General features: G+C 38.4%; 3 protein-coding genes across 4 annotated transcripts; all 3 read left to right on the top strand.

The window, feature by feature from the left end:
• Positions 1 to 2,674: 2,674 nt before the first annotated feature.
• LOC135649491 (endoglucanase 23-like) lies at positions 2,675 to 6,032 on the top strand. The gene is made up of 5 exons (XM_065167887.1): positions 2,675 to 3,200; positions 3,283 to 3,582; positions 4,940 to 5,101; positions 5,194 to 5,469; positions 5,551 to 6,032. Exons 1-5 carry the CDS (start codon positions 2,802 to 2,804, stop codon positions 5,893 to 5,895), a joined length of 1,482 nt encoding a protein of 493 aa, XP_065023959.1. The 5' UTR covers positions 2,675 to 2,801; the 3' UTR covers positions 5,896 to 6,032.
• Positions 6,033 to 8,526: 2,494 nt separating this feature from the next.
• On the top strand, positions 8,527 to 10,138 carry LOC103998549 (B-box zinc finger protein 20-like). 2 transcript variants are annotated; one of them, XM_065167786.1, is made up of 5 exons: positions 8,657 to 9,119; positions 9,229 to 9,592; positions 9,646 to 9,647; positions 9,697 to 9,883; positions 9,919 to 10,138. In XM_065167786.1, the coding sequence occupies exons 1-5, from the start codon at positions 8,934 to 8,936 to the stop codon at positions 10,020 to 10,022; spliced, it is 843 nt and encodes a 280-aa protein (XP_065023858.1). In that variant the 5' UTR covers positions 8,657 to 8,933; the 3' UTR covers positions 10,023 to 10,138. The 2 variants fall into 2 exon arrangements, with proteins under 2 accessions (XP_065023857.1, XP_065023858.1); XM_065167785.1 differs by lacking the exon at positions 9,646 to 9,647 and adding an exon at positions 8,527 to 8,605 and having other exon boundaries at positions 8,878 to 9,119; positions 9,724 to 10,138.
• Positions 10,139 to 18,848: 8,710 nt separating this feature from the next.
• Positions 18,849 to 25,177, top strand: LOC103998548 (MADS-box transcription factor 16-like). Its single transcript, XM_009420041.3, has 7 exons — positions 18,849 to 19,152; positions 19,271 to 19,337; positions 19,417 to 19,478; positions 19,576 to 19,675; positions 20,093 to 20,134; positions 24,649 to 24,693; positions 24,784 to 25,177. The coding sequence occupies exons 1-7, from the start codon at positions 18,965 to 18,967 to the stop codon at positions 24,955 to 24,957; spliced, it is 678 nt and encodes a 225-aa protein (XP_009418316.2). The 5' UTR covers positions 18,849 to 18,964; the 3' UTR covers positions 24,958 to 25,177.
• Positions 25,178 to 25,334: the final 157 nt, after the last annotated feature.

Below are 25,334 nucleotides of genomic sequence, written 5' to 3'. Positions count from 1 at the left end.
CACCATCCCCTTGGACTACTCCGATTTGCTGAATAAACTGTGCATTGTTCTGCCTCATGCAAACACACTTGCTAGATCGTGACTCCACGTAAATACAGCCCTCGCTGCACCACTCAAGGCCTAGCAACATGCTGAACTCGTTGCACACTTCAGCCTCCTACAAACGTATCTTTCTCATGCTAAAAAGAAAATTCTAATGCTTCATGGCGCCGAGTTTCGGTCGCCTTGGGATGGCCGCAAACATTCCACTATCCGCATACAAGCCCTTGCATGAGTACCAAATTTTTCGAGTTAGCAATTCCCCTCACCTCTGTGAGCTTTGTATAATTCTTTCAGTTGCTAAGCAACTCATTCCACCTTGAATGGTCTCATCCTTTATCAAGCGCCTCGCTTGTCTTGAGCACCATCAAGTGTAGTTGTCAACGTCGAGCCATAGCTCGAACTCAGCCATCCCAACCTTTGTGCATTACGCATTCTTCCAAGCTTGCATGTTCTCGTGGTGCTTGTTACGCGAAGGGTTAGCCATTCCTCTGAATGCCAATCTCAGATGCCCGCTCCTCCGAGCGACTCCTTTTTCCTACATCTCCATGCCCGTTTTTCCTCCAAACGATCGCGTGTATGCTGACTGCCCTCAACACAGCCTATCTAGGTCCCCCACATTTGCATGTTAAGTGTTTCTATGAGTACTTATCCCACTCTGATACCATCTGTCATGGACTTATCTAGTTTTGCCTAAGTCATGCAGCACCCTTACATGTCCGTCCACAAAGGTCAGCCTCCCCAAAACCTCCCATGGTCCCTTAGGACCTATAAAAAAGAAAATGAGTTAGAGAAAGCACCTCACTCAGGATCCAAAAGCAAACATTTTAGAAAACACTTCATAGACAATATAAATTACAAACATACTTTACAAGCTCTGAATGGTTGCACAACAAATGATCAAAATGGTCCACTACAGACCGAATATCTCTCACAAGTGTCCACATGACACAATATTTATTTATAAGCCTAAGAAGGCCACCAAACCCAACTAAAATGGGGCTGTTAAGCCTTCGACCATCCATCTACATGTTGTGCAAAGCATGTACAAACCAAAAGACATGGACATACATAAGCATTACATCAAACATCTTGTTTAGAATTTTGTCTGTGACAAATGGGTAGGTCGACGAAGTTCATCATAGACCGCACCATGTCTAACAGTGTACGATTCCTCCTTTTAGATACACCATTGAGCTGAGGTGTATAAGGAGGTATCCATTGGGATAGAATCCCATGGTCCTTGAGGAACTACGTGAACTCTGTACTCAAGTACTCACTTCGTCGATCTGATCAAAGTGTCTTGAGACTCTTTCTAATCTAGTTCTCCACTTCATTCTTATGCTCTCTAAATTTCTCAAAAGCCTCAGACTTGTACTTCATCAAGTACATATGTTCATTCCTTGAGAAATCATTAGTAAAAATAATAAAGTAGGAGTAATCACCTATGACATGAGTTAACATGGGTCTATATACTTCGCTATATATGAGTTCCAGTAGCTTAGTGACTTTCTCACTCTAGTTCTACTAATTAGAGAGTTTGTTAGTTTTTCACGAAGGTAAGGCTCATAAGTTGCATATGACTCATTGTCTAATGGATCTAGATATTCATCCTTTAGCAACTTTTGAATCATTCTCTCATGAATGTGACCTAGCCTACAATACTACATATATGCATTGTTCACCAAATCTCGTTTCTTCTTGGACACACTTACATTCATGATATGTGGATCAGTGTCTAGTATAAATAAACCATTATGCAATGTTTCTCTCGTGATGATCTCATCATATAATAATATTGAACAACTATTGTTCTCAAAAACTAATTTATATCTACGAACGAACTATTAAACATTAAATGAAAATAATATTTTTGATAATAGAAGGAACAAAATAGCATGCATCTAGTGTAATAATTGTTGAATATCAGTGATGATGAAACCAATTGAGAGTGTTTATGATTTAATGTGCGTTTAAGTGACGTAGGATTAGCTTCGATCAAGGAGAGACAAATTGATTAAAACAGGAGGAATCAGATGTTGGGCCAAAGCATCTAGTATTCCACTCATACATAAAACACATTGTCATCGATTTTCACTTCGTATGAGATCAAATTGTCATACATCAATTAGTGTTTCTCACGTGCATACGACTGATCAACTGACAGACTCACTCACGAAGCTTCTCGCCCATAAACTATTTTCATTGCATTGGTCCAAGATTAACATCCTTGACAGAACCTCAATCTTACGAGGGCACGATAGTAGATATCGAAGAAAATCCTCTCTTCTAATATGTTCTAACTAATTCAAATGTGCTTTATCATTATATTTCACTTGTCAGTTTCATGATTCCTTCCCCAACTTATATTATCCGTTAATTATGTCGGAGATTAGGACAAGTCTGCTTCTCCGATGCTAACATGGTAGAAAATGTAGAAGCAGCAGCAGCAGCTTCGGCAAGACATAGTTGAAGAGCCATTCTGCTGTCGACCAAAGCAAAACTTGCTTCCAATCTTATGGCTTCACCTCAACTCCAACATGGGTAATGGCCCCACTCCCACTGGAGAAGCATGCATGTGATTAGCTGACAACACCATGCCTGTCGGCGGCCACCGCCCTCCCTGACCTCCCTTTCTCGTCCCCGTGATTCTCCTCCTTTGTCCTACTTACCCCTCCCACTGTATAATTATTGGGAGGCATCTTCTCAAGGCGCTAACGTTGCAATCTAGCAGGCACATTACCCTTGCATTGGCGGTAGTCATGAAACCATGGTGTCTTCTTCTTCTGCTACTAGGCCTGTCATGGACACAGGCGAGTGGTCATGACTACCGTGATGCATTGGCCAAATCTATACTGTTCTTTGAAGGCCAGAGGTCCGGGAAGCTCCCGCCGGAGCAGCGAGCCCAGTGGCGCGGAGACTCGGCGTTGTCCGATGGCTCCGAGGCCGGGGTCGATCTCACTGGAGGCTACTACGACGCCGGCGACAACGTCAAGTTTGGCTTCCCTATGGCCTTCACCACCACAATGCTGTCATGGAGCGTCGTCGAGTTCGGCGAACTGATGCCGGCCGAGGAGCTCCAGAACGCGGCGGTGGCCATCCGATGGGCCACAGATTACCTGCTGAAGACCGTCTCCCACCCCGGCCTTGTCTTCGTTCAGGTCACAACTCGGTGCCACGATTTCGATGGCGTTGGCTGTATAGCACACAACATCAGTAAACTCTAGTATGTTGTGCACTCAGGTGGGGAATCCTGTGAGAGACCATAGCTGCTGGGAGCGGCCGGAGGACATGGACACGGCGAGGACGGTGTACAGCGTGAGCGCGGAGAGGCCGGGGTCCGAGGTGGTGGCTGAGACGGCGGCCGCATTGGCGGCGGCGTCGATGGTGTTCCGCGACGACGATCCAGACTACTCCAGGGAGCTGTTGGAGAACGCGGTGAGGGCGTTCGAGTTCGCGGACACTTACAAGGGAGCTTACAGTGATGATCCCGGGCTCAAAGCTGGAGTTTGCCCCTTCTACTGTGACTTCGATGGGTATCAGGCAAGTCAATCTTCTCTCTTCATTCATCTCCTTAGATTTCTACCTGCAAAAGATGGCTTTAGGATTGACAAGAGAATTGCTAAGAAGAAGCATACTGTGTGTTGATTTCAGTGTAAAATAGTAAAACTTTTCTCATAAAAATAAACCACAAAAAGAGAAAAAGTTGGAATAGAAACAGAACATTAGATGAGTGTTTTTGTATGATCCATTAAATTCATGTGAAGGGGTGTTGGATCCAAGCTTGGTCCAATCTACATGATCAAAGTGCCTCCTTGCCGCCTGAATAAGATAGTTTGTCTCTTTGAAGATCTGCTGGTTGTTTCCACACAAAACTCTTATATTTACCAATGTCATGTGGTGTTGCTAAGAAGCAGATCAAGTTAAGTTTTTCTTTAATTTCTATGGTCCATCAATGTAGACAATGTGATGGATGAGGGTTTAAGCTCCCCACTCTGTGCCTCTGAGCTGAAACAGAGCATCCTGTGTTCAACATAAAACACTATTTCAATCACAAGGACCACATAATCATCATGAGCTACCAACCACAGTACCACAAGATTTATTGATCGATTGGATCCTCCACCGATGTTCATGAATGCCAAATATTGTGTGGTGTGCAGCCTCCTCCTGTCTTCAGATGGCCCACTCCAATCAACAAGGATTATGGCATCTTCAGATGGTCCTTAGTCAAAATAAGAAATCCCAAATCTTAGTCCTCCCCACACATAATCATAGGCATTCTTTGAGCTTCAAGTAATATAATGTCTTAATTTTGTTGTCTTATCACAGTGGAAGAGTATTATCAGTGTTGAGGATTATTTCATTGGTATTTACAGGTAATCATGACAATTGTACTTTGTAGTTTTAATTTTTGATAGACATTAGATGAGTCGAATTATATATATATTACAATCATATTACAATCAGAATACCTTCAACATAGTGATGATTGAGATTTCCACCGTCTATGATTTGATGGGATGGTGTGATGTCATGTGTACAGTATGTCACAAATGCAAAAAAGAAAAAGAGAGCTAGATAGTCCTTTCCATCCTAGATTACTGTAGAATTTATTGTGCCACCTCCACAAGATCCAGGGAAAACAAGATCCTCTGAGCACTATTCAAGACTCTGTTGAACAATGCAGACAGGGTCAAGAATAAGGTGGCACATCTATCAGCTGAAACAGCAGACTGTAGAGGATAAAAAGTTGCAGTATAATGGTGGCAATATATCTGTTTCCTGTCCTTACATTTCAATTTACGCAGACCAAACCTTCCTTTCAGATAACAGTGAACCTTTGCCTTCATGCCTAAGCCTAAAGTTCTTTCATCCACTGTGGTCTTCATTTGGTCAGGATGAGTTACTATGGGGAGCAGCATGGCTAAGAAGAGCCTCACAGAATGACTCCTTCCTCAGCTACATCCAAAACAATGGTAAAACTCTTGGAGCAGATGACAACATCAATGAGTTTGGGTGGGACAACAAGCATGCCGGCCTCAATGTCTTGGTCTCCAAGGTTAACTAGTGTGTCATGTCAGTAAAGCTCACTGCACATCTACCTCCGGGGAGCTTCTTGATCTCATTCATTCACATGGCTGATGCCTGCAGGAGTTCATACAAGGACAAGTGCTGTCTCTGGAGTCCTATAAGGAGTTTGCCGACAGCTTTATGTGCACACTCATACCAGAGTCCTCTTCCTCACACATCCAATACACCCCTGGTGGGCTGCTCTACAAGCCCGGAGGCAGCAACATGCAGCACGTCACCTCCATTTCCTTCCTGCTTCTAACCTACGCCAAGTACCTCTCTAAGTCATCACAGACTGTGAACTGTGGTAGCATTCAGGTTGGCCCAGCCTCCCTTCAGCTTCAAGCCAAGAAGCAGGTACAGTGGCTGATCTAATGGTCGATATCGATCGATAACCAAATCATTTTTAGACATTAAGATGAATATTATTGTTGTCAGATCGACTACATTTTAGGGGATAATCCTATGAAGATGTCGTACATGGTTGGATATGGGGATCGATATCCGGAAAGGATTCACCACAGGGCTTCTTCGCTGCCATCAGTCTCAAGCCACCCTCAGTTCATCGCATGCAAGGATGGATCAGATTACTACAAGTCCCCCGACCCTAACCCTAATCCTCAAATCGGAGCAGTGGTCGGTGGCCCCGGCGACGACGACATTTACGAGGATGATCGTGCTGATTTCCGCAAATCCGAGCCGACCACCTACATCAATGCTCCATTAGTTGGAGCCTTGGCCTATTTTGTGGCAAACCCTGATGCTGGCCTTGTTCTCACGTAGGCATGCATGAAGAACTCAAATGTACATAAAAGAAAAGAAGAAGAGGACGGTGTTACTGAGATCTGATGTGACACCCATAGCACAGGATCATGTTTGTGTTCCTAATTAAACAGTGAGGATAGTTTACATTACATACATACCAATCAGAGTTTTCTTGAGGGAAATATTTTCTTTTCTTATTTTTCTATACATGGAGTGAGTGTATTACAATTCATAGTTATATTAATCATGCTGTTGTCCTGTTTGTGTTTATTTCTTTCACCATCAAAACGACTCCAAGTAATGTCAAGTGTCTCTTAAAACCATGAATTGCTGAAGCCTTCTCTGTCATTATATGCCAAATTGGCAATCCATTTGAAGAATGGTAGATAATATAATTCTTTCTCCATGAGATTTTTTTGCATCATAGAGTACAAGTGTTGTAACAGATACAATACTATAGCTATATCTAATAATCACAGAAACAAGCAAACACTCCAACTTGAAGTAATCACCGAAATAGATTCATGTCCATCTATCTTAGAAAAAGGAGTTCTGGTTGTGAATGACACCACAACAACTTCCAGTTCGCCCATTTGCTTCAGAGCAGATGTCAACTCGGTTTAGGTGAGCTGCAAGATACAAAAATTGTTGGCCAGATTGGGTGGATGATGAGATCCACCATACAAGCATGAGAAAGAAGAGTTTGGATTGGGCAAATGATGAAGCATGAGAACATTTCTTTCACAAGTTTGTAAGAAGAGAGTAGAATGAACATTCCTTCTCTTCTATGATGTTGCTTCTCTTGTGCATAAAATAAAGTAGCACGAGGCATCATTGAAATCAAGGAAAAAAACTATGATGATCATCATAATTAATTTTAATGAAAATTAAGGGCATAAACAATCATCATTAGACAAACTCTTGGTCAGGAAAATATCCTATTGACTTACTAAGCTTGATATCGGAAGTCAAATCACATATTAAGCAAGAAATAATAAGAACAGGGTGTCCATGATAGAACAGTCTTTTGGCTGCAAGTTTGTTTCCTCTTTGGCTCTTCAGATGCCTAAAAGTACATGCGACTGACCACCAACATATGCTTCACACTTTCGATACCAAGTCATGTAATAAATTTGTCCATCCAGTTTGATGTACAAATGATGTGTTAGCACCATATTTTGTGTCTTGGAGAAGAACTTACATCATTAAATTTCTCCTCATTACCTTTTAAGAGCTGAATTCAGCTCACACATTTTATATTGCTATGATTCCTTTTGATTCAAGATCATGATGAAAAACCTTGATAAATGTCTAAAACTCAGTGGCAAATCATTTTGATGATGAAAAGTTTGAAGCAGAGACTTAGTCTTAACTGTTTGACTTTTTTCTTTTTTTATTTTGTCATGGAAAAAAACAAGATGATTGTTCTAAATATACTACTAAATTATCTCCTAAAAACTAAAGATTCAATTCCCCTTTCACATAAGACATCCATGAAGACCAATATAAAGAAGATGGATCTAGTTTTGGATCATGTCTATATTATTGTACCTTTATGTACAAAACTGGCTTATCATACTTTGTCAAGCTAAGCTCTCTTATATTCTTTTCTAAACAATCCTAAGCAATTTGGTCTTAGAACTGTACATTTCTTGAAATCTGCCCTGTTCCACTTGCACTAATGATCACTGGCAAAATATACATGATGGTGGTATCTTTTGTTTTGTTAGACTAGTTATGTTGGAAAACAGAAGAAACATGGGAAAGCTGATTTTTTGTTTTTCCTGTATTAAGTGGTTGAATGAACCATTGACATGAGGGAAAGCTTTATGTGAACTGATGAAGGAAATTTCCTAGCCTATGGAGTGTAGGTTAATGGAGAATTCTTGTTCATTTTCACAGACATGAAGGAGATGGCAGATCAAATGAAGCTGAAAGGTGGCTGGTGGTGGGCAAGAGCTGCCCACTCTCAGATATTTTAATAAACTAATCCATAATTGAAGAGAGCAGAGTGGAAGAAGATAAGGTGGTTTTCCACCATTCTGTGGGACTCAGCCTGATGCACTCCCATGCTGCTGCTTCTTCTCTGAAACCATCACCAGCTCATTAAATAACTCAGTCTGTCTAGTTTCTGAAAAGAAGGACGAGTGTAGAACACCAATCTCAGGAAGTATTCTGGCTTTGTCTTTACTCTGATGTAGCTGAAGAACATGCAGAATATTATGCAAGTGATAAGGCATAGGCTGGCTTTGGAATTTTGTTGATGCATAGTACTATAGGGAATCATATGATGAAATGTATGGTGTTTAGATGATATATTTTGGATGCATCACTGCTGAAGTTATAGCACAAGATGCCTCTTTTAAAGCCCAAGATGTTGTCATAACAATGATGATGGATATCTATCTGCTCTGTGCTGATACAGTCCCCAGCTTTACTGTTGCATCCATATCAGCTTCTGAATAAGGAGACATGCAGAACATGCAGCATGGAAGTATGTCACTGTCAAGACTTTTCTCTTTGTTTCATCAACTGAAGGCTCCAATTCACCAGAAAAAAATGTATTTATCAGTTTGAAATTATTACTGAATTGAGTACAAAACTTCTTGGCAGATAGATTATATTATAATTCTTGGGAGATTTGTATATTCTTTGCAAGAATGGATCAACAGTTTTGTCAGACCTGCTTGTAAAGGTGGAAGAGTGGAGCACAAAAAGATTGAAAAAGGTTATCTTTTAATTTATGAGATTTTAAAAGAACAACCAAATTCAACAATATCAATGCAAATTTAGAATAAGATATGGCCAAAACTTTTGATTGTGAAACATCAGCCTCTGCAAACTTTGGAGACCAAAAGAAAATATTGTTGCTGGAGGATCTCTCAAGAGCATCGATTCCAACGCCATCCCATTGCTTCCCTCTTCTCCTGCCACTTTAATTTGTAGCTCCATTCTCCTCCTCGCTGCGACACGCACTGATTTCAACTATTCCGCCGTCAGCTTCTCGCACGAGGCCTTCCATTTCCTCCTCGACCACCGTAGAAGAGAGGAGCGCGATGAAGATACTGTGCGACGTGTGCTGCAAGGAGGAGGCCTCGGCCTTCTGCTGCGCCGACGAGACCGCCCTCTGCGAAGCCTGCGACCTGCGTGTGCACCCGGCGAACAAGCTGGCCGGTGAGCACCGCCGCCTCTCGCTCTCCGCCCCCTCCGCCCAGTCCCACCCGGTCTGCGATATCTGCCAGGTTTGCCCTGATTCCAAGACGCGATTTTGATCCCTTCCCTACCGACCGGTGTTGCGATTGGCAGAGGAAATCTTTTGATTTTTTTTTTTTTGGTTTATGGGAATCGTAGGAGAATCGAGGGTTCTTGTTCTGTCAAGAGGACCGGGCGATTCTTTGCAGGGATTGCGATGTTTCTGTTCACAGCGCTAATCATCTCACCATGAAGCACAACAGGTTCATCCTCACCGGCGTCCGGCTCTCCGCCGCTCCCGTCTCCTCCTCTCCCTCCCCTGTTCCGGAGGCTACGGCGACTAAAGCTGCGACCAAAACCATCATGACCATGAACAATCAAACAACGGCATTGGTTGCAGATGTTTCCTCCCCCATGACTTTCACCAGCAGCAGCACGACGACGGTCACCAGCAACATCTCGGAGTACCTCATCAAGATGTGCCCGGGCTGGCGCGTCGACGACCTGCTGGTCGACGACGAAGGTTTCTCCTAGCTCTGTCGCCATGCAACTGCCTATTGCCACCTGGTCTCCAAGCAGTTCCGCGTCAATCCACCACAAAAATTGCATCTTTTTCGCTCGAAGAAGATAAAAAATCGGATTTTTATGGCGCAGGCGGACGAGCTGCTGCGATTCGTAGAGACGGATCTGGACAGCGGCCGCCCGGGAACAGTGTCGGAGAAGTATCCTATCTGGGCGCGCCACGCGCCGCAGTTCACTCCGCCGGGTTCCCCTCCCGGCGGCGCCGGCTACCGTGCATCGAACGCTGGCAAGGAGGTGTCTCTTATCTTATCTCCCATGAAGGGGTGTAAGCGGGGCGAGAGCTGTGGAGCGAAGACGCATTCACGGTGCCGCAGGTTTCCCCTGCTTCGACTCTCAGCAAGAGGCCAAGGCACGCCCGTTGGTATCACTAACTTGTTAGTTCTTCCTTTCGTTTCCTCTCTATTTGAGAGCTCGCTCAAACTCTATACTCTTCACAGACTTTGTCGCCTTTAATATTTGGATTTAGGATTCTTCGATGATTGAATTGTGTAGTGTGCCTGTTTGTTGTCTGTTTTGCTACCCTGCTGCATCTCTTCAATCTTTGCCCAAGAGCAGAGCAGGCCTTCGATTTAAGCAAGAAAGAAACACCATAGGTGCCCATTCATGGCTTTCATCGTACTCCTCCAGAGTTGTACACTTCGATTCAGTTCGATGATATGAACTTTACGTGAAATTAACTTTGATTTAGTTCAATGATTCATGGGAACACAGGATATGTGTGTGAAGTGAGAGTGCCCAAATCGCAAGCACAATTGTGGTCATTCACAATGCACGAAGGTCTTAAGTTTTCTTATATTTCTTTTTTTTTATATATGCTGGTACGATATATTTAATTAGCCTTTATAAACTAACATAGAAGAGAAACAAGCTCCTATATATGGTTGTTTGATCTTACAATTAAAACTAAGAATACATTAAATTGTTGATATAATATCTTTAAATTTTTTATATATTTAATACTATAGTGTCGCTTTATTTTTATTTATCTTTTTCTTTTCTAAGTCGTGGCATGTTATATTTATATGTGCATGCATATATGCATAGCTCTATACATTCTTAAGAGATGAACTAATTGCTAATAGATGAAATAATTCTTAATAAAAATAATAGCATAGCATGACTAATGATTGCATCTGAATGGTATTTCCTATGATACATCACACATATTTAAGCCAATCACATCGATATGGGTAATGTCGACAAGAGTACGATGCCATGGTGGGGCTTGAAGCCACGACCAAAGTTAAAAGAGTCTTGAGCTATATGGACTATAATCTTCTTCATTGTTGGAATGAGCATGGTTTACTTATTGGGTATTGATGGCTTCTTTGGTATGAGGACTGAGTTCCACTTATATCTTAATTTAATTTAGTAAAATCTATCTGTCTTTTATTATTAGTGATAGAGTTATGTAGCAATATATATTATTTATATATATATATATATATATTTCACAAATAATAACTTGCATATATTCCACTTGACTCTAAATCTTATTTTGTAAATATATTTATCTTTATAATAATCCAATTGTTAACAAATATATGTAAGATAATATGGAAAAAAGAAAGTGACTGGTTCATTTTAAGAAACTCAATGGCATAGTCAAAAACATTAATCAAGTAATTGCCTAATGTATTAGAATTGGAAGACAATCATTTGCTTAGTAACAATAATTTTATTTTGGTAAGTAAATTGTTGATTGCTTATCAAAATAAAACCTCAACAAAGACTAGCTTCCTCACACTTGAACAGGTAGTAGATAAACATTGGGCATTCAGTGAGATAGATACATGAACAAAATTATACTGGGATAGAACAGAAAACACAAAGGTTTCAAATACCATATTCCAATAAAAGAAAGAATGATTGTACTCTATTGGAACGAATCTCTTTGTGTGAGTTACCTGAGATTGTGGAATTAATGTGTTGTTTACATATTTGGAGTAACTTGAATCAGAGAATTTGATTTCTTTTGTAATTGCAAGTTCCAATTCCTTATACCAAGCACCATGCATGTAGCAATCAGAAGAAACAGCAAAGAAAAAGGGCTGGACTTCCTCAAGCTTCTTTTGTCTTCCACAAACTCCAAGGGCGGCTTCCCTGGTAACAAAGAGATGCACAACAGATACCATCGTGTAACTCTACTTCTACTTGGGATCTTCCCCAACAGTGGGGTCATGAAGCTGAGTCATGCATGCAATAAACAAGCAGAGTACCGATGAAACTGCAGCAGTAATGGGCGTTCACTCTTCCTACCATCAGTAATAATTCCATTCCACTAGACTTTGGGTTTCGGTAGACAATAGTGCAGACTGGATGCAAGCTCATATAAGGTGAGGCAAGCAAGATAATGCATGCAAGTCCACCATCTAGATTTGACCTGCACGCACAGTTGCCTTGATTTGTCACCATCAGAGGTGAAAGCTTTGATTAAACAGTCCACAAGATTAAAGGCATCATCATCTCCATGTATTAGCTCAACATTTTGAACCTAAGTGGCTGTTTTAGTGTTAACTTATGTAGTTTCTGATTCATTTCTGAAAAGTTAATGTAGTCGATGAGGAAAGGTTTTAGAGTTCATAACCTTAACCCTTTGATTCCACATCTAAATGATGTTCATGGTATAAAGGAGTCATCTCACATCTTCTGTGAGGTGTATTGCTGACTGCCATGCCTTTTCCTTTTTGTACATTGAAAGGTACTGAAACTTCGACTAATAGCTTTCAAGTTTTGTACAGGGGTAGTACCGGTTCCACCTTTCTCATCAAGGGTTACTGCCTGTTCCCTTCCCTTCTGTATCGAGATTGAACTGATGACAATGGTAAACTATGCCTGTAAAATCACAAGCTATATATATATATATATATATATATATATATATACTCTATGACACATGTCTCATCAAGTTATTGACAGAACATGGATTCCAGTTTAGCAGGAATTGTAAGGTAATTTAAAGGATCTTGAAATAGGAATCAGGGCTTAATATGAGTGTTTCTTTTTTCAGTATTACGTGGGTTTTCTTTTTCCATCTTTAACGACGTTTCATCGAGTTTCGTATACGGGTTCAATGTCTGTTTTAGCATAGTCCGATTTAGGTATATAGATGAACGAAATCTCACTGCATATTGTGAGTACAAATGAAGAAACAAATGCTACATTGTTAGGTCGATTTTTGATTGTTTGAGTTATAAGCTGATTCGAAATCAATCTGATTTCTTTCTCGGGTTGATTTTAAGATGAACACCTCCGTACGCCATCCAAATTTTATAAAACTACGTCAAAATATTTTCGATAATGCTCTTCTAATACTTAAATCAATAAATAAATTGACTATAGGTATTCAATATCCTAAGATATACCTATTAGTTTTCTTTTATAATAGATATTCGAAGTCTTCTAATCCATTTATCACATCGTATGATTTTGGGAGAGAAGAATTTGACTATAACTACTACTAGCCCGAGCCAACCTTAGGATTGCATAGCTTTTCGACACGTGGTATTAATTGGGCACATATAGTTGGTTCTACTCTATAGGATACCCATGCGATGCTGAGGTGGACTTGATGTGTCTGTCACATAGAACCGAGTTGTCGACCAGGTGACTCCTTTGCCACATGGAGCCAAGGTGTCGGCCTTATAGACCTGAAATGTTGGGTACATGGTATTGACACATCAATCATGCTATTTTTCTCGTAACATATACCCTATACTTCTTGAGCTAAGGAGCATAACAAAGTTAGGTCGGGAAGTAGTGCTTGGTGGGCATTTACTATGGACACCATAGGTTAGGGAGACCTATTTGTCCAATGGAAACAAAGTTGCTCGAGGTGGCATGATGATTATCAATCACGAGCCTGGTGATGGGCGAACTTGGGCATATTTGGGCATGATCTGAGAGCTATTAATATGTCATAACTATCTATAATCTGGTCGATGTCATAACATGTCATGACAAGATTTCTATAATGATTTGAATGGCCCTCAAGCTCTTTAGATCTCGCCATATGTTCCCTAAGCTTCCGATTGTCTCAAGTGACCCCTCTCTTCAAGGCTCTTAAGAGCCGAATGAGTGGCCAGGTAGGGGAAGTATTGCTCTTAATCCCTATAAATAGTGGCATAGTTAATACTTACATCACACATTTGCTCACATCTCATACCTCCTCAAACGATAACTCGAGCTCTCAACCTCCAAGCAACTAAGATCTCTAATATTGTTGTCTTCAACTTTTTCCTCTAATTTCATGGACTCAGATAGGTCAACCTCAATGATGGAAATTTTATCTTCAAAGTGAGCCGAGTCAACCTCCTCGATAGAAAATACCCCCTCAAAGGTGAATCCATCTTGTGTTATGCCTTTGCCAACTATGGCAGAGTCCTTTGACTCAAACTTCTAGGGTGGTGATAGAATCAGTAACCTATCGGAGTATGCGGAGTTGGAGGAAAAAGTTGAAGAAGGCAACATCGTGGACCTTAGTTGCTTGGATGTCGAAAGCTTGAGTTATCATTCGAGGAGGTTTGAGACGTGAGCAAATGTAAAGTGCAAGTGTCAACTAGATAACCATTTATAGGGGCCAAGGACAATGCTTCCCCTACTCAGCAACCCGTTTGACCCTGAGAGCCTCAAAGAGAGGGACCACATGGCTCTATTTGAAGTGTTAGGACTCATGTGATGAGATACAAATAATTTGAGAGTCATTTAGATCATCATAACAATCTCGTTGAATCTATCAGAATTTGCACCACCATCGTATGGAAGCCTGAGATGTTACCACATCGACTCGTAATATCAAATCATGCCTAGATTCACCTAGATTTGCTCACCCACTGAGAAGGGCAACATACATGGCACATGACTGCACCACCACGCCTGACCTTATATGCTCACTATGCACAATTGTGCTCGGCTTCATCAACCCATTGTGTGCAACCACATCGGTCTTAGTTGGCCCATCATGTGCTGTCGCCCTAACTTAATTAGGTTCATACGATTGATAACCGTCGAGTGCCATCTTAGGTGACTTCGTTTCCATTGGCCACATAGGTTCTCCTAACCTATGGTGTCGATAGTTAATGCCCACTGAGTACTACTTCTTGACCTAACTCTACTACACTCAGCTTGAGAAGTGGGGAGAAGGGGGGAATGTGTTATGGGAAAACTGATATTGCTGATGTATCGATGCCACGTACCCGACACATTAGCTCTATAAGCCTGAAACCTCGACTCCATATGGTCGACATGGAAGAGTCACCTAGTCATCACCTTGGCTTCATGTGGTTGACATATTGACCTTGCAACCAACACCTTAGCTCCACATGATCGACATGGAGGAGTCACCTAGCCAACACCTTAGTTTTATGTCTCTGACACATTGGCTCTATGTTAACATCATATGGGCTCCCCATAGAGTGTATCTAGTTGGACGTGCCCAATCAATACCATGTGTTGAAAACCAACACAATCATATAGGCTTCCGATAATTACGATTGAATTCATTGTTCCCACAATCCCATAAATTATGCAATAGATAGATGTAACAACTCTAAATATCCACTATAAAAGGAGACTTATAGGTATGTCTCAGGATATTAAATATACTTGTTTGACTTGTCTATTGTTTTAAGCATCTAAGGAGCATTGTCGGAAGTACCATGATATAATTTTACAAGGTTTGAGCAATCCACATAGTAGTTCATCTTGAGATTGGTTCGAAAAATAAACTAGGTTGACTCCGAATTAGATTTCAGCTCGGACAACCAAAAATCGACGTAACATATACAAATATTTTTAACTAAATACTAGAAAGAGGGACATATAAAATTCAAAATCATGATATAATCTAGTACTATCTTAAGATTTAATCGATGATTAATAATTTCAAAACCTTAAAATCTTATGAAAGCATACCACATATGCTTTAACATACCTTAACATACTTAATTACATATGGTGTTTTACATAAAATAATCTCATATATGTTATTTTTATGCTTTATTTACATGTCCTGCTTTATAAAGAATCTCATATATGTTATTCTTCATCTGTTTGACTCAGACTTGTTATTTTATATTTTTAACAAATTATGATACTTTTACAAAATTAGATTTATGTGTAATAACCAAATTTGCTAATAATAATTGGTTTAACTTTATGTTATGTCATGACAAGGATGAATGAGTATCTATGGAAAACAAGTTGCTGATTTCTCACAGTACAAGTTAATCTATTCAATCATGTCTACTAGGCTTGTGTGCAATATGAAATCATTATTAGCAAACAAAAAAAAAAGAAAAACTGTTTCATTCTTTTTCAGTTAAATCAAACAAAAATTAGTAATTCTAATTCTATAAGGTTGAGTACAAATTAGATTTGAGTTCTTTCACTTCTCAACGTACACCTAACTTGATCTTATGGCTTATACCCACTACCAAACAGTGTTATGAGGAATAAATGCTACCATTGGGATGTCAAAGGACAATTACTGCTTTCCCTTTCAATGAACAAATTAAATGAAAAATCAGTGAGACAATATCCATGTGTATATTAAGGCTCAAAGAATCCATAGAAAATCACATGTATTGCAAATGAGCCCACCAGCCTCCATATAATGCTCTCATACAGAAAGGGGGAATCTAAGCTTCTTAACTCAGATGGCAGGTGCCTTCCACAATAAATTAAATGAAAGAGATCATAGTTACATTCCTATTAAATTTCATATAATTTGAAGTAAAAATGTTAACTAACCAACTAGCTAGCATTAATATCAAATGAGAAGATTAATTGGATGGAGAAAACATGGTGAAATATGATTGGGTGTTTGTGGAAAGTGTCAAGGGAATATTGTTTGTCACCCATTGAAGCACATTGCATGATTGGTATTAGTTTAAAATACTTTTATGGGAAACAACCTTTGATCTACAGGGGCATATGAATGCCTGCAAATTGAAATACAAGGTGAAGAGGATATCTAAATGCAATTTTGACTTGCAAGCTACCTTACAAGTGATACATGTGACATTTGGATCATATTCCATTTGCAGCATGGAAGGGTCTAATAGACTAATTGCATCTACAAGTATCTTCTCAGTAGCTAGAACTTCCAACATGGATAAAAAAACCCTCCTACATTTGTTTTGAGCCCTGACAACTTCAGAATTATAGCATCTTCAGATTCCAAAAATGAGTTATGGAGGAATTAGACACAGTTTCTGTATCTCAAGGCAGAAAAAGCTAGAGCCTCTTATCTTGTAGTGTTGATTGTATAAAGATTATATAACTGCTTAATTAATATCTATAAACATGAATTTGCAATGCATGGATCAATTTCCTTTGTGTGTATTTTGTTTCAATAGATGGCTAATAACTATTAAACCAGGAATATCCCTTTGTATGTATCACAGTTTGCCAATTGTAATTCGGTCGAAAAATCAGGAGTATGATTTTTTTTATTTTTTATTTTTGTATAATATGCGGCCAAAATCAGCAGGATTCTAGTGAGAGAGTTCAAAGTAAAATTTGATTCTAGAATTGAAGGTTAAGTCACACTAATGGATGTGATACATCTAAAAGTTGTCTTATGAGAGGCAGTTTATATGACTACTGAAGCTTTCTGTATTTTGAGCCTACAACATGTGGATGGGGTCACTTCTCTTGTAAGCTATTAGGTAGTAGTATCCTTTCATTCTATGATGAGGAGAGAGGTCAATCATGCTTTTAATTGAAGTGGCTACATCTGTGTCTGTCTTGTATGGATAATATCAGAGTCAGTAGTTGGGTTCTGATGTTACATGTGATGTTTTAAAAGTCAATCCATCTTTGGTATATAGAAAAGTGAACCATTTGAGGCTGCATTACAGTGCTTTACTTGATTTAATAACTCACATTTTCCATATGGTGAATTCACAATTTGTCCTACTGGATATATAAACTGTTTTCCTTCTGATAAGCCCTAAAAGTAGGGTAGGTTATGCTCATCACGGGCAATGAGTCAGAAAGACAAAACAAGACTTTTACTGAGGGTGACACCATAGAGGAGACACACAACAAATATTCTAAAGTCTGAATAATATGTTATGGTTTCCTAGCCAGTTTTCAAGCATTTTGGATGTCAGACAAAGAAGTACTATCTTGATCTGAAGGCTGAGTGTATATCTGATAGTTTGTGTTTCAGAAATCCCAAAATTTCAGCAGTAATGAAAGATCAATAGTTTGGTCATTAAAAAAATGAACTAATAATAACAATAGCTCTAGAATTTTGACTACACCAATTGATGAAAGAAAATAGGGTATTATTATAAAACGATTGAGATGAATAGAGAGAGAATCAGTAGGTGTTGCAGTCTTCACCAAGAATATGTTTTCCTGCACACACTAATCTCCCTTTGCTCAATTAGATCATGTGAAAGAAATCTTGGTGGTAAAAGAAAGGTAGCTGATAGTAGATGTCAACATTACATCTGGAGAACTGCTCGGTGGTTCCTAACAAAAGAGGTGACTGTCAGCAACTTTGAGCTTCCTTAATGGTTGTCAAGTTTCATCTGTGTGGATGGGACATGACCCCTGTGACTTGACACACAAGCATCGCTCTTCTCGCATCTCGCACCCCCTCAAACCCATAGAGTTTGGCTGACAAGAGGGAGACACTCAGCCGACTCATTCTCGAAGCAAAGACGATAAAAAAAGAGTAGCAATGCCTCTGCTGTTCCTTTACAAGTACCACAGAAGGCTTTTGTTTGTTTGAGAGTTTATGACCAGCAGAAGAAAGCCTGTAAATCTCTTATCCTCGGAACATTTACAGAGAGAGAGAGAGAGAGAGAGAGAGAGAGAGAGAGAGAGGGGGGGGGATGCAGGTGATGGAAAATACCGGTGAAGTTGAGTGTGTCGAGGGCAAAGAGAAGAAAAAAGAAAGAAAGAAAAAAAGCCAAGTATATAGATACTACAAAGATCATTGTTTGATTTGATTACCATCTTGCATACTTGCAGCTACATGGAAAATTACGAGAGATTCCTGGGGAAGTGTGAGACAAGGAAAAGTGACTGATTCTTAGTAGTGGCAGGACATCACATGCTATCAGTTACCTACAAGTCTTTCACAGACTTGGAAACACTGGCCCCATCTATGGGAACTCTGGCTTTTGCACTCCTTCCCTCAAATGGAAACCTCTTCCTTCTTTTTCTCTTGCTCCACACAACCCACCCACCATCTCCCCTCAGCAGCTTTATGGCCTCTTTTTGAGCCTCTCCTCATCTTTTCTTCTTCACTGTGTTGTTTCAGAAGAAGGGGAGATCATAGTGCAACGCGAGAGAGATGGGGAGGGGGAAGATAGAGATAAAGAAGATAGAGAACCCAACCAATAGGCAGGTGACATACTCCAAGAGGAGGACAGGGATCATGAAGAAGGCAAAGGAGCTGACTGTGTTATGTGATGCTGAGGTTTCCATCATCATGTTCTCCAGCACCGGCAAGTTCTCCGAGTACTGCAGCCCTTCCACCGAGTACATCAACCAACCTCCTCCTGCCTCTGCCTCTTTCTTTTCTTCTTCTTTCCATGTAGAGCTTCTCTTTCTTGCTTTGCTTTCCCTGCCTCATGTCACAGCTCACTGCCATGATCAGCACCAAGAAGATATTTGATCGCTACCAGCAGGTCTCCGGAACCAACCTGTGGAGTGCACAATACGAGGCAAGAACTACCTTCATCTCCGAGTTCCATGTCTGTATATGTCTTACATGCTTCTTTCTTTCTCTTGGGGTGGAAGTAGAGAATGCAAAACAACCTCAACCATCTGAAGCAGATTAACCGCAACCTGCGTAGAGAAATAAGGTCCCTTCTCTTTTTCCTTTCCCTTTCTCCAAAGGAACACTATTTCTAGTTGCATATATATGAGCACCAAAGGGATGCTGTTTGATGCCATAAAAAGGCAAAGAATGGGTGAAGGCTTGGATGGGATGGACATAGAGGAACTGCGCGGTCTTGAGCAAAATTTGGATGAAGCATTGAAGGTTGTTCGCAATAGAAAAGTAAGAACACAGTCATCTATGGCATTTCTCTTGCAATACTTACTTGTTCTACTCGTAGATTTTCCATGATATACTCACTACAGAAAGATAGAGTATATGGTTTTAACTCTTCCTGTGATTGTTTCATCCGGTGAGAATTATTGTTCCTGGCTTCACTTTTCTGGATCTCTGAGCACTTGGAAGTTTCACATGTGTTGGAATATATATACATGTATATATAAATATATACATATGTATGCCTTGATCTTATTGTAACTGCTTCTGATCTCATTTAGGTTTCTTTTTCAATTTTAAAGTATAAAAAGAACAATCATGTACTTCCAAGTCAATATATATTCTTAAAAGCATGGCATTTGGCACCAGAAAAGAACATAAAAACTGCATCTAATACTTGATTCATTTTTGTTTTTATGGCAGTATCATGTGATCAGTACTCAGACAGATACCTACAAGAAGAAGGTATGTTGTCTTCATCCTTCGGAACCAAGATAACATCAACATAAGCAGTCCCTGCTTAGCTGAATGTGCACAGAATAGGGCAAAATTTCTATTAAACTTTCATTAGCTTACTTTCAACTTGATAATGGCACTAAGAGAAGGCTTTTTTTAAACTCATTTCAGTTGTAGATTATTTCTCTAACAGACCAAAAAGAAAAACCTATATATTGACATAATTTTCTGTTTCCCTCTTAGTTATTGTGAATAATCATAGATTAATTATGATTCTTGTTGCTGTCTTACTTGCATGGTTAGTTTAACTCAAAAATTTAAGTACCTGTTGGACTGGTACGCTCGATAATGAGAAACATATTGATTATATATCGGTATCTAAATCGTTCTTGGTTGAACTTATCAATTGTACATACTTATCTATTATGGAGTAAATTTTTTTATCAGAACACATACTGAGAAGCTTTAAGCCACAAATCTTACGAGTAATGTGAAGAAGAAATTAGTTTTTATTACTATATATCAAGAATTATAATTCCAATCTATACCAATATATCGATCATTACTTGGTACGGTATGTACCGAGGCATACCGATGGTACGCCCAAATTCAAAAGAAAAATTTTAAAATAGAAAAAATTAGATTAAAATTTTTAAATTAAAAATAAATATAAATTTAGTATAATTTAATAAAAATATAAATTGATCCAATATCGATCAAATTTTGATTAAACTATCATTAAAATTACTAATCATAGTATTAAAAATTTAAATAAAATTTACTTAAACCTATTATACCATCACAAACATATGATCCAATCCTTAATATGCATGAAATATAAAGATTTAACCTATTAACTGTCTAATTTTAAAAAAATTAATATTAAACATATTAGTCATAATATTAAAAATTCTTAATTAATACTATTCTACCATAAAAAATATATCAAATAACATATTAAACATTAAGTTATACATAATTTAGAATAGACTTAATCATCTCATAAATCAATAAAAATCTAGAAAGATAATATATATCTCTTGATTAGAGTATTTTTCCTTTTAATACTTATAAATTAACCTCTTAAATTTGATCCAATCTATAAATTATAGCTTCGTTGAGTTTAGAAGATTAAAACACTGAGAATAAAAGAGATGTGAGTAAAATAAAGTTTAAGAGATTGAGAGAGTGAAAGTAGTTAAAAGAAGGGGGAGAAAAGGGTTTTTAAACCCTTTTCTAAGTCTCAAACAATTAAATTGACTATTTGAAATTAGGCAATCTCAGCTCTTGATTGGTAATAGTCGAAATCCAATCGTTATCAACTTGTACATCAGTAACAATCAAAATTCGATCGTTTATTGATTGGTATAGGTTGATAATGGTTGGATTTCGACCATTATTACCCAGTGTAGATCCCATACCATTTGATACATAATCAAGTGATCGATATCACCCAGTAGAGAGCGGTTCGCATATCAGTATTCTATCGGATTGGTACATTTGTATCGGGTGATATACATCAACTATATACTAAATATTACCCATTGTTTGCACACGAGTACACTATTCCTTTAGATGAAAACGTAAGGAAATATTAGGTGGCTTTGACGCAATATTTAATAGCTAAATTGGGGAAAATGGTTGGTCGTGTTAAAATATAATCTCACACAACTAGAGGATTAACTCAACATTTATCTTAGCCGGGGGTTTTAAAGATACAGAAAAAACCTAATTTTGTCGGAGGATCTACATCTCAGCTAAAAAAGGAAAACATCTATCCAGGAGAAATTAGCTAGAAACTAAGTATCAAATATTGGTAGCAAAAAGAATTTACGATCGAATATATCTCATAGCCATATGATCATACTAAGAAGTAATTACTGTATGATCACAGTATGAACTAGAGTCCTAAGTAGTGGAAATTGGAATGATATAACAAGTTTCACATAACTGACCTTCCTCTAGGACTGAAAACTTACGTGGACTTCACCACAAGTGTTGTTAGAGCTTTAACACAAGTGTCTGAATTCCATAGTTAGCGTTCCCTCTATTGTTAAATATGTTGCATTGCTTGAATTAAAATATGACATCAAAATAAGTTTGTCTTTTTTCATACAATATATTTTAGTCTTTAAAGGCTTTCATTAACATCCATATTAACATGCTTATCACTATACTGCATCTTGTTTATTATAAAATGTGTTTCTTTTATTTTTCAATTGTGTTTGTATTCATTTATAAGTTTGTACGTGACAGCATGCTTGTTTAAATTATTGCATCAATTAAACTTAGTATTTGTTTTCATATAGCCTACTTTGTATACATTTTTTATGCATTCATGTATTTTCAAAATCTTATTAATAAGTTAGCCTATCCAATTGTATTCTTCATCCATATTGGACAAGTATAGTTTCAAACTTTGCTATTTGTCTAATATCTGCAACTACATTCATTATGTGCCCTGATTGAAGGTGGATATAAATATAGGTATCCTAGCATCTGATCCATATCCTACATATGTTCATGCTTATATGTACCAAAATATGTAATGTTGCTATAGCATGTTAGTAAAATAAACATATAGTGAAATGTTCTTTATCGACAATTGGCTATGATAAACTAGTGAAGAACTAAGCCTTCAGCAACACATGCAAAGTGGAACAGGTGCTTCATACTGATAGTTGCCTAATCAGGGTTTAATTATTTTGTGGTTGATTCATTCAACAAGGTTACACATTATTCATCATCTTGCTGGCATCCTCTGATACCATCTGACAGTCATTGTCAGATCAAACATGAAGTTCGCATCAAAAGGATCAAACAACAACATCACAGTTACACAGATTGTGAAACGAATCTCTAATATCTCAATGTTGCTGAGTTTATTGCTCATAATTATCTTGCCAACTCAATGAGTTATAGAGACAAGTTTTCGAGCATCTAATGGTTGGTAGGACTCAGGGTGGCAATTGGAAGAACTGTACGCAGGTTGTCAGCTGATAGTGTGTCACTTTGTATAGAGCTGTAGGCACAAATCTCATACTTTGTTGGCACATTAAGTGGTGGCAACTGTACAGAAACAAAGTTGCAGCTTGTTGGAAGTCCAACATAGAGAGATCTAAAGGATGATGAATTTGGTGCTGGAAATTTTTGGAGAAGAATGATAGGCTTTAAACAGAAAGGATAGTATAGGAGAAGAAAAGAGCTACTAACAACTAAAAAGTATATTCATCAATATCTCAATTTCTCAATCTCACAAACTTTAAGTATCGATATTTAACTTCAAAGATGGCGAATGAAAGTTGAGTTCAGTGTGTTCCTTTTTTTTTTTTGATCTTTCATCTTCTTTCCAGTTAACACTGCAATCTTATGGACTATATATTGAATTCATTGTTGAGGTGTTGGCTTTTTTTTTTTTTTCTTGTTGACACATTGATGCATTGTGGCACCTATGAATATTTGATGACATGTGGTTTATATTAAGAGTTTTATGATAGCATGTTGTTTCTTTGTGAACTAGATGATGAGTCAAATTTCTCTATATACAATGATAATACTATGTATATTGATCCTACGTAGACTTTGTATTCGGTGTATTCTTATTGAAAATTTTATGATATATTAAGAAAATAAATAAAATTTTGATCAATGATTAATCCAATAAGCTTTTTGAAATAATTGCAATAGCAAATTTTGCAAGAGAACATGAAGAATATGCGTATGGAAGACCCTGACACCACCCAAACACAGTATAGCTACATAGAATGCCACATTTTGTTGTTTACTATCATAAGATAATTTTTGTTGCAACTTTTGGCACAAGTTATGTTACTCTTAGAGGATTAAATTTACGACAAACCACCCAAAAACAGATGCAGAACTAAAGATACTAAACGCAACAAAGAGACTTACTAAGAAGTTGTCTTGACAAGAAGCTTAAAGCTTGATTATTGTTCTTGTGAGCAAATTGGTCTTATACACCTTGGATCACTCTGTAAATGACATGAATCCATTCATGGTCTTGTATAGTCGAGCATCACCTTCCCTTTACATTTATACATATGAGTTTATTTCTCCAATATATCCAAATATATGCCATTTTTTCCATGTATCCATGCATAGTATGTGCTCTTTTCTTTTTTTTTTCATATTTGTAAAAGCTTTTGCTATTGATAAAGCGTGATCGATAAATCTGATATAGTTTCTTATTTCGTGTTTGCTAAGCATTGCATGTTCTCCTTCCTTTCGTTGCATTATTTTTTTTTCTAAAAGTATCTATTAATAATTTTTTTAGATTTGATTATGTTATTCGCATTTTCATGATTGTCAATATGAAAAAGTAACCGAAAAAAGATAGATTAAACATGAATGCCTAATTTAAAGCCTTAAAATGAAGTGACAAAAAAATTTCAATGTAATACATCAAACTTCCATTTACTAACAAATTAGCTGCCAGCTTAATAGTATTTTGTCTACTTAGTACAAATGGATTCTAACTTGCGGTGTCGTAACGTTGAATGCAGCTGAAGAACTCCCAAGAAGCTCACAGGAACTTACTGCATGAACTGGTATACCTCTATTCATACCTCAACATCCGTGTACTCACTCCTCTTTTGTTTGTCCAAAGCGTCATCTAATGTGATCTCTGGTGCGCTCAGGAGATGAGAGATGACCACCCAGTTTACGGATTCATTGAAGACGAGCCTACCAGTTACGAAGGTGCTCTCGCGCTCGCCAATGGCGGAGCTCACATGTACTCGTTCCGAGTTCAGCCAAGCCAGCCGAACCTTCATGGCATGAGATATGGCTCCCATGACCTTCGTCTAGGTTAAGTTCATGGCGCCCACAATGTGTGTTATCCACTATACTGCAGCAGTATCTTCTGCTAAACAGATAGTAAGTGTGCTGTGTTATTTACTGGCTATGCTTCAGTTGTCTTGCATGGTTTGAGGAGGTGAAACATTTAACTGTGGTGTTCGCTCATGTATTATGAATCTATGTTTGATGGAACTCTTATGTGAAACCATTGTTGGATTGATCGGTGTTTGTGCACATCATGTGTTAGTAATAATGCTCAAGAAGTAGCATCTTGTGGTAACTAAACATATAATTCTACTAGTTATGATGCTTCAGTGATCTTTCCAGGTGAGTAGTGATGAATTTAAGTTCATGACACATCCATCATGTGTCATCCACCATACCTTAGCAG

This window comes from Musa acuminata, chromosome BXJ3-9, assembly GCF_036884655.1.
Source record: "Musa acuminata AAA Group cultivar baxijiao chromosome BXJ3-9, Cavendish_Baxijiao_AAA, whole genome shotgun sequence".
In the NCBI taxonomy this organism is placed as follows: Eukaryota; Viridiplantae; Streptophyta; class Magnoliopsida; order Zingiberales; family Musaceae; genus Musa; species Musa acuminata.
This window is presented reverse-complemented; position numbering and strand designations above follow the sequence as displayed.

Bases quoted from the DNA above. Each gene is read 5' to 3' on its own strand.
- LOC135649491 (XM_065167887.1), top strand. From the start codon at position 2,802: ATGAAACCATGGTGTCTTCTTCTTCTGCTACTAGGCCTGTCATGGACA. The intron at 3,201-3,282 runs GTCACAACTCGG...TTGTGCACTCAG, and splicing joins CCGGCCTTGTCTTCGTTCAG to GTGGGGAATCCTGTGAGAGA. The intron at 3,583-4,939 runs GCAAGTCAATCT...TCATTTGGTCAG, and splicing joins GTGACTTCGATGGGTATCAG to GATGAGTTACTATGGGGAGC.
- LOC103998549 (XM_065167786.1), top strand. From the start codon at position 8,934: ATGAAGATACTGTGCGACGTGTGCTGCAAGGAGGAGGCCTCGGCCTTC. The intron at 9,120-9,228 runs GTTTGCCCTGAT...TGGGAATCGTAG, and splicing joins CGGTCTGCGATATCTGCCAG to GAGAATCGAGGGTTCTTGTT. The intron at 9,884-9,918 runs AGGTGTCTCTTA...ATGAAGGGGTGT, and splicing joins TGCATCGAACGCTGGCAAGG to AAGCGGGGCGAGAGCTGTGG.
- LOC103998548 (XM_009420041.3), top strand. From the start codon at position 18,965: ATGGGGAGGGGGAAGATAGAGATAAAGAAGATAGAGAACCCAACCAAT. The intron at 19,338-19,416 runs GCAAGAACTACC...GGGTGGAAGTAG, and splicing joins TGTGGAGTGCACAATACGAG to AGAATGCAAAACAACCTCAA. The intron at 24,694-24,783 runs GTATACCTCTAT...TGGTGCGCTCAG, and splicing joins GGAACTTACTGCATGAACTG to GAGATGAGAGATGACCACCC.